The sequence below is a fragment of the Cryptomeria japonica genome, chromosome 10 (genome assembly GCF_030272615.1).
Source record: "Cryptomeria japonica chromosome 10, Sugi_1.0, whole genome shotgun sequence".
Classification (NCBI taxonomy): domain Eukaryota; kingdom Viridiplantae; phylum Streptophyta; class Pinopsida; order Cupressales; family Cupressaceae; genus Cryptomeria; species Cryptomeria japonica.
The window spans coordinates 827,487,677-827,504,765 of record NC_081414.1 but is presented as its reverse complement, the minus strand read 5'-3'; the positions used below and the strand labels follow the sequence as shown (position 1 = coordinate 827,504,765).

Sequence of the window (17,089 nt, the reverse complement as noted above, 5' to 3'; positions counted from 1 at the left end):
TATTCCAAACCGTAACACCAAATTCCTCATCAATCTTTAGATCCAATTAATTAAGCATAACACAGTTTCACATTTACCAGTTAAAGTCCTATTTGCAAGTTAACTGTCAAATCCATTCCATAGCTTTCTGGTCAATCATAAACGACTTAGATAACATGATAGAACAATGTAACCATAGTCACCATCAATGACAACATAAACTAGTCATCAAGTCATCAAACAACATCTCAACTATATCATCACCAACAATCCTTATATCAGTTCATCAATATCATCAACAATTATGCCAGTATCCATTCAAATTATCAGTTATGCCAATATGCCAACATTCTCCCTCCAACAAAAAAATGCTTTCCTAACTTCATCCAGTTGGATAGGTTTGCGCAAAACATCATTTTGTTGTTCAATAATCATATTAGGTATGACCTAAATCAAGTCATTTTGTGGGAGTGCATTGTCTTAATTCGATTAGATAAGAGATCCTTAAAGACCCTGGCAACCTCCTTATTAATATCTTCCACATGGATACTAAGCCCCAACCATCTTTAATCTCTATGATTTTGTCCCAAGACCTTTTAGCCTTTATCAAATTATGGAAACACTTTGTATTTTTGTCTCCCTCTTTCAACCAACATTCCCTGAATTTTTGTCTCCAAAAGGGCTCTTCACGAGTAGAATTTTGGCATATTTAGAACTTAAGGATTTTTCCTCCCAATATATCTCTTATGTCATCCCAATACTCATTATCTTTTCTTGCATTACTTTCAATTCCTCTCCCACTTTCAACTTTTCATTAAAAATATTACCAAATTTTAATCTATTCCATTCCTTCAATCTACCCTTGATATATTGAAGCCTTCTGGAAAAAACAAATGCCTTCTTAACTTCTAGAAGCAAGGCCTCATTCTGCCACTAAGACACCATTGAGTAATTAAGTTTCTAATATTATTATCCCTTAACCATATTTTATTAAACTTGAAGGGACAACAAACTGGTACTCTGTCCATTTGAATTAGTAGTTCCACCCAAAAATGATTTGATCCTGGCAATGATAAAATGGAAGCCTCAAAAGTGAGGGGTTTGTCCACCCATTCTCCTCCTACAAAGAATTTATCCATATTTTATGCAATGTAGGAAGCACCCCATCTTCTATTTGCCCATGTGAAGGATCCATTGCTTGTTTTAACCTCCCATAAACCATTACTAGTGACAAAGTTTTGAAAGGCTTTATGAGATCCTCCTAAATCCACTTGCCCCCAAGACTTGTTTTCTAGTTCTAGTGTTGCATTAAAGTCTTCGCCCATAATAACTAAAGAGTCTTTCCAACCTCTTTAGAACTTCTGAAATTTGTTCTCATACCTCAATTTTCTTTCTTAATTGAGAAGGACCATATATATCCATCACAAAAAATCATAATTAAGGCTAAATGAATGAATTTTGATGAATTTTTTAGTGCTCAGATGAAGACTAATTTTCTAATCCAATAGTAACTGGGTACCATAAAACCCCCAAACCTTCCGTTGTACCTATAGCCTCTACAAAGGAACCCTTCCATGTTTTCCAAAACCCGAGTAGGCTTTTCGCTTCAGCCCCTTTAAGTTTGGTTTCTTGTAGTAACACCACATCTGGTCACGCTTTATCAAGGCCTCTCTTAATCAAATGCCTTTTGTCAGAGACATTGCATCCCCTAACATCACAACTAAGGAGTTTCATGGATCCTCAAGAAGGGAAACACCCTACTCGACAAAAAGTTTACTTCGACCTTGGACACAATGAACAATTTCAAGTTTAACTTCATTCAATTTCCTTCCTCTTGATTTCTTTTCACCCATTTTGATCTTCCCCAACTTTAAAGCCATGGTTTGACTAATAGTTCTATTCTCCTGAATGTCTTCTTCTTCTACTAACCCCCATTTATCCTCCTCCTCCATAGAGTTCCACTCCACATCCTCCTTGCCATTTCTCTCTAGCCCCAATATCTTTTGTTTCTCTCTGATCTTTGCAGTCTCATCCAAAAGACAAAATGATTGAACCGAATCATCCCTATCAGATATAGGAAATGTTTTATTGGGGGAGGAAGTTACACTAGGAGTCACCAAAATCACATTCTTTAGGCTAGATCCCGCACCACCAATAACCTCCATGACCTTTTCCACTTTTACAATTGCTTCACCCACCAAGGATACCACCTTCTCATTTTTATTATATGCTTGTTCAGAATGATTCTTTTGCATGACATTAATCTCCACCTAACTATAGTGACTATCCACCCTTGAGATATTTTCTTTACCATTTACACACTTCAATTTTCTGATTTCTATTCCCTTTTCCTTAGAATTTAGATGTCCCAACCATATTCTCATTTGATGACATCAACAACATTTCATATCACTAGAAATTCTGGGCCTCTTTGGTAACCTAAATTCTAACAACACCTACCTCTTCCTCAACTATCTTCTGCTCTAGAAGGTTGTGATTTTTTCCGACATTTTCATCTGCAACTATACTATTTGAAAGGTGTTTGAGTTTATTAACTAATTCTTCCTTAGCTAATGCTTTGCCTTTGTAGCCTATCAAACTTTCCTCCTCTGCATGGCCATCCCTTTTACATTTTTTGTAGTGTTCCATGTATTCTTTCACCTCTATTCGTTGTCGCCATACCCCTACATTAGTCCTTACTTCCATTGCTTCAGGTAAATTAAAATGAGGTTTCCAACTAATGTAGATGCAGACATACATACTAAAGTCCTTTATTTCAATCGCCTCATCTGCTTTGATGAAAAAACCTAGTTTATTTCCAATGCTCTTAGAGTTTATTTGTCCTAGTATTCCCGAGGTAGATTATACAATCTAATCCAAATCAGAATTTCATCTATGTTTGCTTGAAAAGGGTTGAAATTTGGTTCCCAATCTTTGATGAACAAGCCCCTTCCTCCCATAAAAGAGGTCCATATTCAAGACCTAGTTTTTCTTATTTTTGTCTTCTACCATTACTAGATAAAAAATATTTGGCATAGACTTAGGATCACACTTGAACTTCTAGTTTTCCTCACACAATTTCTCAACCCCATTGAAAGTAGGCCAATCTCTATCTCATTTAATGAAAACAACCCTTTCTTTCAACAAGGCTATAGAATCATTCCTAGCTTTGCTATCCATGAAAAATGAAATTACTCGATCTTTTTCAAGGAGGTTACTTACCTTTGGCATCTCATTTGTCTTCTGGTCTTTCTTTAGCCTCCATTCTTTGGTGCTCATCTTTTCCCACATGTTGCTTGACCCCTCCGCGAGATGCTTGTAGCCCCAAAAAGCGTGAGATGCATTGCTTCGGCCCCATCCCATAGTTGTTGCACAAAAACCGCCTCTAGTTTGAGGCCTTCCATTTTCAGGTCTTTTATTTTGATACTTCCAAACCTAGCTGGGCCTTTTCTAGGCTGAGAATCTATATTGCTGTGAGTTCCAATCTCTATCCTTCTGTCAAAAATCTCCAAAACCTCTCCTCTGCTGCAACCCTAGTCTTCTCCTTGATGACTTTATTTGGTTTACCTATATAAGATATAATATTTTTTTATTACCTATAAATGTTGGAGTTACATGTTCAACCCTACAAGCCCATGAATTATGTGCAAGCAAAATACCTATCGCATTTGAAGAGAAAAATTCATGATTAATGTATGCATCCTTTAGATAGATTGATACCATGTTGAAGTTTACAACACAAGCCTACAAAATTAAACAACAAACAACAAACACCTTCCACAAAAAAGAGCAACAAGAAAAGAATTATGTATTCCTCAAAAGAAAAAAATATAGAATGAATGCAACAATGCATAAAGACTTGTTTTAAAGAAAGCAAAAGAAACGCGATCTAATTTATTAAGAAACTAAAAGTAGTTCAAAGAAATTAAAGTTAGCTCAACTAAGTGAACTTAACCTAAAAAGAATGCCTCTTAAATATAGAATGCTCTAACACCCTCCCTTAAGTGAAACTCAGGGAGAAGTGAAAAATTCCTAGATGCATGAAATGTAAAGAATGAGAAAAATCCCTGATTAGATACCCAGTATAAAAGAGAAAAATATCTCACAACCAGAGTAAAGGAGAAAAATACAGTGGGAGAAAACTCCTCTCCAAAAGAGAGAAAAATGAATGAATGACTAAGAAGCCTCCAAAAATAATATCCCAAAAGAATAGGAATATGAAGAACATACTCTAAAGCGTGAAGAAGTTGTAGACAACTATAGAACAAAAAAGGTTGCGTAGTATTGAATGTAGAACCTCCTCTGAAAAAATGATGATCAAGATCAAGAAGATAATAATTTGCATGAGTACCCCCAGCAACACCACTTCAACAATGATTAGATGGAAAACAAAGACAAAACATCTATCAATTAAAGATACACATGACACATGAATATGTAGGAGTGATCCTAATAACACTACTTAACCATGCAAAAGTAAACTGCTAGTAAAAAATACAAGTGCCAATAGTTAAAAGAACTGATCAATTAAGGATAAGTCACCTCCACAAAGTCAAAAGGCAAGAGTGTGTATAAGGTAAAAGCTCCATCTTACCAAATTATAGCCACCACATCTGGTTAGTACACAAGAACAAATATTGTGTATGTAGCTCACTCCAAAGCAAGACCAAGAAAGCATTAACACCAATAGTAACCCCCGCCCCCACTTAATGTTAACAAGGTAGAGACATGACAAATCCACTTACATGGTGTGCCATCATGTAATGCATCAAGGAGAACAAACATTTGAATATGCACGAGAAACTACTTGCAACTAAAAAAGGGTACGCAACCAATGCACACACACATGAGACAAGAACTAGACAAAGGTGTGATGGCGAAACAAAAGTCACTACACAACCCCCATGACACTTTATTATACAATGCATGTATAGAATTAGACACAACAAAATTTATAAAATCCCCCAAAACTTTACACAAGCATGACACTTTATCTCAGTGTGTCTACAAATAAAAGAGCACATGGAAAAATGTTCAAAATGCCTAAATAGGGCTAAGTGCTAGAAATACATATAGAACAACCTAAGTGAAGTCATCCAACACAAATAAAAAGTTTCAAAGAGCTAAAACAACCAAGTAATCCTTCATAGTGTGAAAATATAAAAATTTAATAACATGTACCTAAGGAAAAATCTAGAAAAAGTACATGGATGGCTACAAAGAGCTTCTTGAGACCTTTACAATGTTGTAAGAATTGCAAAAATTAGAGGAAGTGACCAAAAGATATTAGCTTGGGAGTGAAAACAACAAATCTAACTTCAACACATGATGAAATGTATCAGTAGAAAAATACCAGCACCATTAGATTGGGCTCTATCTTTTCAATGATATCTCATTTGCAAAAAATGGACGCTATGCAACGAATTTTTTTTTCTAAATTTAGCCAGCCAACAACCAACAATCACAACCCTTGCAATTCAATTTCCACACAATTTGATCACTGTATGCAAAATCTGATAACTACCTAAAAGGTTTTTTAGGGCTATGAACAAAAAGATAAATCCTTATTTTTTTTCAAAAAAATTGCAAAAAAAAAATGTTATGGCCGAATCTTGGCTTTTTTTTCTTTTCTTTTTAGCCCTCTTTTTCCTTTTTTCTTTTTTTCTTTTTTCTAACAAATTGTGATGAATATTGACAAACAAATGGATACCTAGATGGTTTTTTGTGTCTAAGAACAAAACCCATAATATTTTTCTACAAGATGAGCTAATTTGTAGATTTTCAAAAAAATCCATTTCTAAATCCACAAAAAAGGGTAAATTTGGTGACCCTATAATGCTCTTGAGAAAAAACAAACTTTAACAATTGAGAAGGGGTTTGTTAAATCCATGATCTGATACCATGTTGGAGTTATTTGTTCAACCCCACAACCTCATGAATCACTTGCAAGCAAAACACCTATCACATCTAAATAGAAAAAGCCACGATTAATGCTATGCAACCTTGAGAGAGATTGATAGAAAGATGAATTTGATATGTAGATTAACTTGTAAAATGAATTGGATAGTTTATAATGAATACAATGGATGCTTATAAAAGCACAACGATAAAAATTGATAACTATCGAAATGGTTCTTTAGGGTTGTGCAAAAAACCCAGAAGTCTTTTTTTAAAAAAAAAATTGTAGAAAAAAGTTGTGGTCGAATCTTTTTTTTTACCTTTCTTTGTGCTATTTTTAGCTCTTTTTTTCTTATTTATTTATTTCTTCTCGCAAATTGTGATAAATCTTGACAAACATATGGATACTTAGATGGTTTTTTGTTTCCAAAAACAAAATCGACAATTTTTTTCTCCAAGATGAGCTGGTTTATAGATTCTAAAAAAATACATTGCTAGATCCATAAAAAGGGTAAATCCAGTGACCCTTTAATGCTATTGAGAAAAATTACTCTAAATATTGAGGAGGGGCTTGCCAAATCCATGATTTGGTACCATGTTGGACTTATTTGATCAACTCGACAAGCCCATGAATTACTTTCAAGCAAAACACCTATCACATTTGATTAGAAAAAATCATGAATGATGCTATGCAACCTTGAGAGAGATTGATCCAAAGAGGAATCTGATATGTAGATTAACTTGTAAAATGAATTGGATAATTTACAATGAATACAATGAATGCTTATAAAAACACAATGATAAAACCCTAGATGCAAATCCTAGATGAAGATTAAAAGAGAGCCTGATAAGTGCCCATATCATAATGAATGAGACAACGTGTGCTAAATAAAACTCAATCTAAGAAAAGATAAAAACACATAATTTTAGCTTAAGTGAATAAAGTAATTAGAAGACCTAATTATATAATTAATTAGATAATGTCCTAATTACTCCAACATAACAATGCTTAATTTTGATCATCAAATATTTAAGAACATTAGAAAAGATTTATTTCAAGATTTTCATTCATTGTAGTTAACAAGTTTATTCACTTGTTAAGAAAAACCTCGCTTATAATTGTATGGAGGAATGAATAAATGACAAACCAATACAATAGCCGTCTCTAATGACATCTCTCAATATGTTTTAAAGAGATTTAAACCAATACAATAGCCGTCACTTATAGCACACCGACCTAGAAAGAGCCTTCTAATTTTTATTATTTTTGTATGTCTTACTCTCTTGCTGCCATCGTAGTTAGATATTACGTAAAAACAATTCCCCAAAAATCATTGATTGTGCCAAAAAAAAATATACCAATGATAAAAATGAAAAGAACTTACAAAATATTTATTTTAGAACCTAAATAGAAAAAGTCACTTTTCAAAAAAAAAAAAAAAAAAAAAAAAAATCATACCAACTCCTACTTTACCAAATATTATCCCTAGAACCATCAAAATTAAACTTTAGAAAGCCAAATAAATGAGGTTTCCACTTACATTCTTATCTCTATCTAGTTTTGCTCATTAGTGGTTAACAACATGGGAATACATATCATCCATATGGAGAGTTACAATGGATAGGCCAAAAAAGCAAAAAGCATGAAACATATATTTTTGTTACCTAGTCATACACAAGACAATCATATTTGCAAACTCCAAAGTGTAGCCACAATTGTTTTCCCATAATCCTAGGAATGTTTTTTCAAATTTTTACCATTCCCTCCAAAACACTGTTCAAACATACCTATAATTTCCCAAAAAAGAAAAAAGAAACTTCGAAACAATGGGCATAACGTGCGGACCTCACATACGGATCCAAATCATTTTATGAAAAGCCGCTGACATTACAGCCCAAAGTACATTCTACGAAAAAACACCAAAATTATTATTTAATTACTCAAATTCGAATAATTTCCTCTGGTAGTTACAGAATCTTTTTCTGCACCCATTAAGAATTAATAATCTTCCTCAATATTTCCTGCAACGGACGTTCCAGAGAGTAAGCGAAGCGGAATTGAAGGAGGAGGGAGCGGAATTCTCCACATTCAAATATATTCGTGAGAATCCGTTTTTTGCTAATTGCAGTTTTCTGGTATACAGTTTGAATCTTTTTGTGGAGTCGAAAAGCCCTACAAAATGTCTACAATGGCTGTAACCGCGAACGCCTCTGTAAACACCGTGCTCTCTGGGCCCCCTCCTCCTCCTCGGCAGAGCGTCAGAAAAAGAACGGCTGCTGCAGTTTCAACCAGAGGCGCAAATCGCGAAGCGGTCGCAGTAGAGGAAGAAGTATCATTGTCACAGACAGCGGCGGATAATTATGGAAAGGATTTGAGTCACACCATAAGGGGAGAAACTGTGTTGGAGTCAATACCGAGTAGCAAAAATGTCCCCGCTCCTGCCAGAAAAACCCTCAAGTCGCCTATTCCTCAAAGCCCTAGAATTTCTAACCCTAGCAACCCTACTAGCCCCAAGGCTGCTGCAAGATTGCAGCAGTTGGGCAGTGTGTTTACTAAAGCTTTCACGGTGTTCATTCTCGTGGCTGGACTGGGGACTACCTTGTGGAATTGGAACTTGCATAGAAATGAGCCCGCTGGGATTACGATGCCGCTAGGATTTTCTGTGTCAGAGGGCAGAATATCAGAACTTGAGGAGTTTTTGAAGAAGACCACCAAAATGATGCAGGTCCAGCTGGAGTTGGTTGATATGAAGATTGGGAAGCAGGTGGAGGGTCTGAGGAAGGAACTGGAAGACAAGATTGAGGAGCAGACGGCTACTTTTTTGACTGAGCTGAGGAATTTGCAGGCACATACAGGGGAGATTGAGGAGTCCTTGCTCAAGCTGGCTGACACTGGGGTTATGTCTAAAAGGGAAGTCCTCGAGCTTGTGAACTCTGTGGTTGATGAATGGGCTGTTGAAGCGAAAGGACAGGCGTTGAGTTTGGATGATGTAAGGTCTGTCGCGAAGCGGATTGTGGAAGCAGAGATAGAAAAGCATTCTGCTGATGGCTTGGGGAAGGTTGATTATGCACTTGGATCAGGCGGAGGTAAGGTTGTTAGACACTCTGAGGGCTATTTTGTTGGTGTCGGAAAGAATTGGGGTTTAGATTCTCTGAATTTTTTGATGAGAAGTTTCGGCGGTGTTCATCCTTATGCAACTAAGATTCTAGAGCCTAGTTTTGGGGAGCCTGGTCAGTGTTTGCCATTGAAGAGTAACAATGTATTTGTAGATATTGTTTTGAGGACTTCAGTTTTACCAGAGGCTATTACCCTCGAACATGTTGCCAAGGTATATTCGATCTCTTTAAATTATTTCTTTGTTTAACTTACTGTGTGTTATATAATTATTCAGGAGTTTTCTACGTTGCTTTTTCCTTTATGATCTTATGATAATAGACTGTAGATGATTAAAAATCTTGTGGTGTCATGGAGGGGTTTTAAGATCCATTTTATTGGAGTAGGAGGTTCCAGGTCCCACAGGATGATGAAAAATATGCTACAGAATAACTTAGAATCTTGTCTAGAAAATGGGAAATCTTGCTTTTTAGTTTTTAAATTTCTAGCAGTTGCTTTTAGGATGGGGCTGGAAATTTCTCACCAACTTAGAAGATTTTTTTCACATATTGAACATCTAAATTTTAGAGTCAATAAATTTTGAACTTATTATTAATTTTAAAAAAATTCAATTTGTTATTGTTTTGCTTTTGTTAAGCACATTGTTGCAAATATGGGTTCCATTTCTTCTTTTATACACAAACTATTCTTAGTTAGAGTTAAACGATGACTGCCTAGGCTATATGATTGAGTACTCAGACAGCGTCACATTACTTTTTCATGTATGCCATTTATGTTTAAATTTTTCAAAGATATGATCTGCTTTTGTTTTTTGCATTTTGATTTCAATTAATTATTATGTCAGAACAAACGAGTGCACAATTCTTGATTTTGAGCATTAAAATATGGTTAGCAAGTGACAGAGTGTTTAAAGAGAGGGTGGAACTGATGAATATTTTTTTCCCACTGCCCTGCAGATAGTTAATTCTGAGTTAGCTTAGTGCAGAGGAGAGACTATTGGAGAGATCGATTTCGGGAATACCTTTTACTTTACTAAAGCTTGTATTGTATATCCTTGAGTTATAAGTTACTTAAATTAAAGACTGTATTATTGCTTTCCTATGTTCTGTGGAGTTGCAACCAGTCACGTAAGTTTAATGCAGATAACGAAAAAATATCTGAAAAGTTATATGAGGGAAAGTGAGATGGAGGGAGGAGAATTATTTTATACGAGCCTTGGATTTCTGGTCTTATTGAAACTCTCTTTCCTAGTTTCTCTCATTTGGGAATGGTCACATATTTCTAAGAAATAGAAGGTTGGGTAAAGTCTGGCTCTGTTTGAGATTGGGAATTAACTTTCTCATGTTCTTAAAGGGGTTGTTACTCCTGCATAGACATGGTTGTCTCAATGAGAAATCACTAGTAGCCTTCTGGATTTGCCTTGCATACATCTGCTTATGAATTGTGGAAAGAAGGGCAGTGAGCAATAACTTTCTTTGATAAAAAAGGAATAAAAGTCAAACTGAAACCTTTGAATAAATAACAAGGTTTAATAATGAATCAACTTTGTCAGATAAGGCCAGAGATTACATGACCTTGGCCTCCTACTTGCGAATAAAAATATTGACCTACTTCCACTGGATATCTTGTAGAAATGATTCTGTGTGTTAAACAGAAAACTGTACGATATCCAAGATATATTTATTATTGGTTATATGGGCAAAGAAACTGTTATTTTTGGTGACGCAAGCCATGCTTCTCAAATCACTAGGATACTTGTTTGAGAGATGGAAATTCGTGAGTTGTGCAGGCACTTAATGCAAATATTATGAGGATTGGTTCAAAGGGAAATCCTAGTTTTCTGTGATGAAATACTTATCACAGATGATCATAGCTCCCTTCTATAATGGGAGAATACTTGGAAGCAGAGAGCTAAGCCCTGGGTGAAGCACTTGATTTTTTGAGAATTTAAAATTGAGGGGTGGAATGGCATGGTATATACCAAAACCACCAGCTGGTAGGACTCCAAAGGGTTTGCTTTCTGATGGTGATAAGTGGTATGAGTAGGACTCCAAAAAACTATATATCCCTTTCATTCCACATGTAATATCCAAATGAGGAACCAAATAAAGTAAGGGAAATGTGGATCTTTAAGAAATTTCCTAGGAGTAGGAGTGGGTATGTTGTCTGTTCCACAATTGTTTAGCAGATTTGCTGGATACAGTCCAGTTTTGTATTAACCATTTTTATGTATTGTACTGTATTTTGGTGATGCAATCTAGGATTTGCAGATACAAGTTTTACAATAGTTTTCAAAATTAGAATTATTTAGCATTTTGGCATTGGTTTTATGGAATGTGTGCTTTTCCATAATAGATGTAAATCTGTAAAAGAAAATGCAAACAATTTCTTGATGACCTTTATTCTGGAAATTAGTTTCACCATGTCATCAATATAACAATAAAAACTAAGCCACATAAATAGTCACCGGCCAGGGATTTTCTAGCAGTTATTGCCAGAGTTTGAGAACCTTTTGTGATTTCCATGAATATTTTATGGCCTTGGATGACCACAAAATGGAGGTAATTAACCAAGGTAATAGCAAGTTTAAATTAGCATGTTCTACAACTAAACATACGATGTTGAACTGCTACATGATGACAAGGCATAAATGTGTCCTAAAGAGAATGTCTGTAACACTTGAAACCAGCTGTGTCTTTAAAAGAATGTGTCCTCAGTTAAGTTACCGCTTTGGCATGACAAATTTCTTTTCCGTTGGGTATATATATTAAATTATAAATTATAAGAACAATGATACTTGTTATTGCCAATAAATAGAATATCTAAATACCTCATATTCATAATTTGCAAAAATGAAAATAGTCAAGCCTCGAAATGCCAGTACACACTGAAAACTCAATTTTAGTTAATATTTAATAGTTTTCATATTCTTCTTTATCAAAAGCATTGAGGTCAATGTTTGATTCAATTTCATTTCAACCATAATTAATTGGAGTGCCACTCCCACTAGCGTCATTTGTAGAAGCTGCCTCATCTATTGATACTTCAATAAGCTGTGTAATTGTAGCATCTAAATCAGCACACTCAGTGGTTAGATCCCAATTCTTTGTTACATCTTCATTGTATCCAGGTGTCTTATGTGATAAGAGACAAAGGTTGGAGTGTACATAGACCAAATCCTCTGTTTTTTTGGCACCCAAACGGTTGTGCTTAACCGAGTGGATGGAGAAGTAGGTATCCAATTCGGCTCAGCTGAAGAAGAATTTGCAACTTGTTAGAATGTGCATACAATATTTAATATTTAATTTTATAAATTCAAAACATAGATTATAAAATTTAATATATAGCATAATAGCATTGAATAAAAAACAAAAAACAAAATAAAAATAAAAAGATACATAGTTGGGAGAGTATCAATTGTAAAAGGCTGCAAGTAAATGGAGTCTTGACCATGTAGATACCACCAATCATGAGCATCTTTCCTATATTTGTTTTGAAGAGTAGAAACATTATGATTTTTTTAAAGATATGAAGTGGCCAAACTTGCTCAAGAAAATACTTTGGATATCTTCATGTAAAATATCTTTCTAAATGCAACCTTGTAGCCAACAACCTCCTCATGCCTATATGGTGGTACTCTCAATACTTTGGATATCTTCATCTAAAATATCTTTCTAAATGCAACCTTGTAGCCAACAACCTCCTCATGCCTATATGGTGGTACTCTCCTCAGCAATGGAAGTATTTTTTTGCTATATTACTTTGACGAAAAAGCAAATGTTAAGAGATGTAAGGGGGTGGCCATCTTGTTCCAACAATCAATGATAATTGTTTGTACAATTTTTTAAAATGTTTTTGTTAGGTCATGTTCCTTGGCTTCTATTGTTATTCTTATTTTCTCTACCATGGAGTCCATGCTATCATAGAATTCACCCAAACACGTCTGATTAGTATCAGCATACCTAATCATTCTAATGATGGGCTTAGTGAAATTGAAAACATATTCCACATGAGCCCACCACTCATCATCTAGGATCAATGCTTTTACTTTTTGGGCTCTTTTTGTGCTTGATTGTCTCCATACCAAGTCACCGCGTTCGAGTTCGAATTCGCCAACAATAAAATTCAGATGAAGTTAGGGTAAAAAATATATGAAAAATGTTTTATAGTACCTTTCGTATGAGGGTATCATTGGAAATACTCTTGTGCACTGTAATTTTATTTGAGGAGGGTATGTTACATCTTTTAGTTTGCATATTTACATGCTCATTTTCCGTTCTTTTGGGGTGCTAAAAGCTCAGTTGTTGGAGACCACAGTGTTGAGACGCTGTTCATGAAATTCCAGAATTCAAGTGGCGAGCAACCCAAAACAAAGTGAAAAGGATCGACTCTCTAAAAGTGTAGTCCTTTGGACTTTTGAGCATGAGACTTGACTGCCTGGAAAACAAAGAATAAAAAGCTGGAGTGTTAGTTATATGCAGCCTGAGTTGGCTCGTTCTTTTGCTCTTCCTGATTCAAACTTCAAGCCAAATCTGAGTTCCATAACTATGGTCAAGACTTAAAACGGTAATTGCAAGATATTATACTCTTGAAAAATTGCTTGAATGATTTTTCCTAATGTCTTTGAGCCACCAATCAAAGGGCAGATCAGCCGCAAACATTTGACTATAGTTCCCCCACTTCGCAGCATTACATTCAATTTGAAAATCTCTGAATGGACTTTGCCTTGATCAGTTGAGCAACGAGTGAATTCAAAATGAGCTGTGCCAGATAATCACGGCTTACTCGTTTTAAATTTCTACCTTCATGTCTTTTGTCACCTTCAACCTTCTTATCATGCCTTACAGAAATTTTCAAGACATTTTTTCTTTGCAAATTACAAGAAAGTCTTGATCTGCTTGTTTGACAAGGTACTTTATATGGCAAGTGAAGCTGTTGACAAAATCAATTCCCAACAGCCCTGCTTCAGAAGCTGTTGACATCAGCAGCCTCCTGAAGATGGAGATTCTATCATTGCCTCAAGATCTTAAGACTAGAATTGATTGTCATTATCTCTCTCTCTATCTATCTATCTATATATATATATATAATATGTCAATTCCCATTGAGCAATTGTGGCATTTTCTCAATGAATAGATACCAAATTTACCATGCTGGAGAAAAGGTTTTTCAAAGGCAAATATTCTAATTGATAAAAGATTAGATTAAAATGATGTGAAGATCTTGAGGGAATCAGTGGTGGGTAATTCCCTTTCTGTTTCTGCTACAGTGTCTAGGCCTGTGTACCCCCTTGCTTCATTGATATCGGTGCTGTTGCATATCATCGAGTTTATCTGACATCTATCGGGAGGATATGTTTGCAGATATCAAAAACTGTGAAGCATATTTAAAATCTACAGAAGCAAATTATTTTTTCTCATTTAATGGTCAAGATCTGGGCTGCAGTAAATGGTTTTACTTTTTGGTCGATGCAGCTTCTACTTCATTTATAGTGAGCTATTTATATTTAATGTTTTGTTGAGTAAGGAATGGTTTGGCCAATTTTGAAATCATTTGTCGTTCAGAATCACCATGAATTCAGTCTTTCCCAAATTTGTAAAATGTATTTGGAAGATGTCCTTTCTATTAATATAAAATTTATATTCTTCTAGATTAATGCATTAAACAAGAGTAAGCATTTCATAATTTGTATTGCTGTTTCCATGTTCTGGCTGACTGATTAACAGTTTGGTTCTTTCAGAGTGTTGCTTATGACAGATCAAGTGCCCCAAAAGATTTTCGCATATTTGGGTGGCTTAGTCAATTTAAGGACGATGCAATTATTGAACCTGAGCGAATGTTACTGCTGGGAGAGTTTAGCTATGATCTTGAGAAAGGAAGTGCACAAACATTCAATCTGCCAGTTGAGTCAACAGGGAAACTTATCAACATGATAAAGCTAGATGTACTATCCAATCATGGCAGCCCTTCTCATACATGTATTTACCGACTGAGGGTCCATGGATCAGAGCCAAAGTCTCCCATGGCGATCACAAATGAATTGTAGCTTGTGATTTGTATGGATGTAGTCCTTTTACTGATGAGGTGTTTGGTCAGGGCTAGTGTTGTGCACAGCTGGAATATCTGTTGTAATTAGAAGCATTTATTGGGCCTTTTCTGTCAACTGTAATGTTACTGTAGATCACTCTTGCCATTCATGTACTGTGAAAACAATTGTTAATCAGACAGGGCATTTTAAAACAAGCTCTTTGTGAATTGTCCTTCAAGCCTTTTCTAGTCTCAATTACGATTACTAAACATTTTCCTTATAACTCTATTAAATGCTTGGAAGCAGTTTTTGCTCAACAGTGTTTACGTTGTTTGCTTGATAAGCCAAGGTTAATGCTTGGTCACTAGGCGTTAACTTTTTGTAATTTAAGGAAAAAATTTAACTGAAGAATGATTCCCTATTTTCTTTTCAGCTACAAAATCTTTTTGTCAGCCATTGCTTTTACTTCAAATACAATATGAATACAATATGATTGTGTTCGCTAAAGCTTTTGAGTGCAAATAAGTTTTAAAAAATGAATGAGCACTTAGCTTTAGGGACTATAGTTTGTCCTTAAGCTTTAATTTCTTTTTATTATCTTGGCTTAATTCTTAATTTGAAAAAATCTTTGAATGGGACTGCATAAGAGTACAATGAAAACAGCTTAGCATGTGGAATAGCTAGAAACTTGAATAATCAAAATAAAATGCTTTTTTAATTTTACAACTCAAAATGTTCAATGACCGTGGGCAAAAATCATGTACTGAAGACACATTTTTTAATATTACATCCTTTATGGATATTGATATTAACTAAAATTTATGGAAGGTTTTACAAGAAAATGAAGGGTGGGTAAATCTGCAAAGAGGAGGAAATGAAGGGTGGGTAAATCTGCCAAGAGGAGGATATTCTTCCCATTGTCATTAGAAATGGATGTACATTGGAATGACTTCAACAAATGCTCACTACATGCTACAAACCACATCTAATGGCTGTCAAATCAATACACAAACACATTGTCAAGGAAATATATGGATTGTTTCAACAAAGCTGAAACAACAGATAATAAACATTAACACGTAATGCACAAGTCTCCTTGGACAACCCGATGTTGATTGGGTTCAGACTTACAAACACACTTGTAGTAGTGTTGATGGACAAAGGACCACATAAAAATGACTACATACAAGTTGTGTGAAAGCAATATATAATTTTTTCCATCCTACCATCTTTAAAAAAAAATGGAAGATCAAACAACAAATTAGAAAACCAAACTTCAAAAACCGTTGTATTCCACGACCTATTTGAGTTTTGACAAAATTGTTGGTCCTTTAGGGGTTTAACACAAATTTACTGTAATAATCTTGTGTTCACTACAATAGTTGGTGTGACTGTAGAATGTTTGTTGAAGTAGATGGTGATGTTTGTAACTTTTCTTGGGAACTCTTGAAGATGTCCCAAACTGTCGTCGATCCTCTTGAAAACTGATTACAACCTTTTTTTACAACATAAGGCATGGAGAAGTGATGAATTCCCCCTCCCTAAATCCTTCTCAACTCTCCAATGAATGTGAAACACCACTTTCCCTCTTCCTAGATACTCATCAACGCTCCAATGAATGTGAAACACCATGACCCCAATGTTCTAGAGAAGGTTTAAATTCAAAATTTTAGATCATGCCTCCGTAATAAGAAGGCTAGATTGACAATGAAACTCTTATCCCTTAACTTCATTAGGACTACTTAAAATGTGACCTGGCAGCAATAAACATGAGTCAACTCATCCTTCAAACAAAGAACTAACCATGACACCTTGCCCCTTAATTGATCCACACAACATCTCATCACACTTCAAAGGTAAAATGCTAACCACCCTCAATGGATTTAAATTGATCTCATTCTTCTTACCACTTGCAAAGTGCACTTGCTTGATTCTATGTGACAACCTTCAATCCTTTTGTACTTGTTCTGCACACATATGAAGCTCATTTCAAAATCCAACATCAACCTCTTCATGCAATCGTTCGTCCAACAAATAAATAATCATTCCTTTGGCATTGATTAATCTTC

The 17,089-nt window shown here is 35.2% G+C and overlaps 1 protein-coding gene across 1 annotated transcript; it reads left to right on the top strand.

Annotated features, from left to right (window-relative positions):
- The first annotated feature begins 7,772 nt into the window (after positions 1-7,772).
- LOC131076878 (SUN domain-containing protein 1) lies at positions 7,773-15,337 on the top strand. The gene is made up of 2 exons (XM_058014221.2): positions 7,773-9,206; positions 14,733-15,337. The coding sequence occupies exons 1-2, from the start codon at positions 8,058-8,060 to the stop codon at positions 15,036-15,038; spliced, it is 1,455 nt and encodes a 484-aa protein (XP_057870204.2). The 5' UTR covers positions 7,773-8,057; the 3' UTR covers positions 15,039-15,337.
- The last annotated feature ends 1,752 nt before the right edge of the window (positions 15,338-17,089 follow it).

Bases quoted from the DNA above. Each gene is read 5' to 3' on its own strand.
- LOC131076878 (XM_058014221.2), top strand. From the start codon at position 8,058: ATGTCTACAATGGCTGTAACCGCGAACGCCTCTGTAAACACCGTGCTC. The intron at 9,207-14,732 runs GTATATTCGATC...TGGTTCTTTCAG, and splicing joins CCCTCGAACATGTTGCCAAG to AGTGTTGCTTATGACAGATC.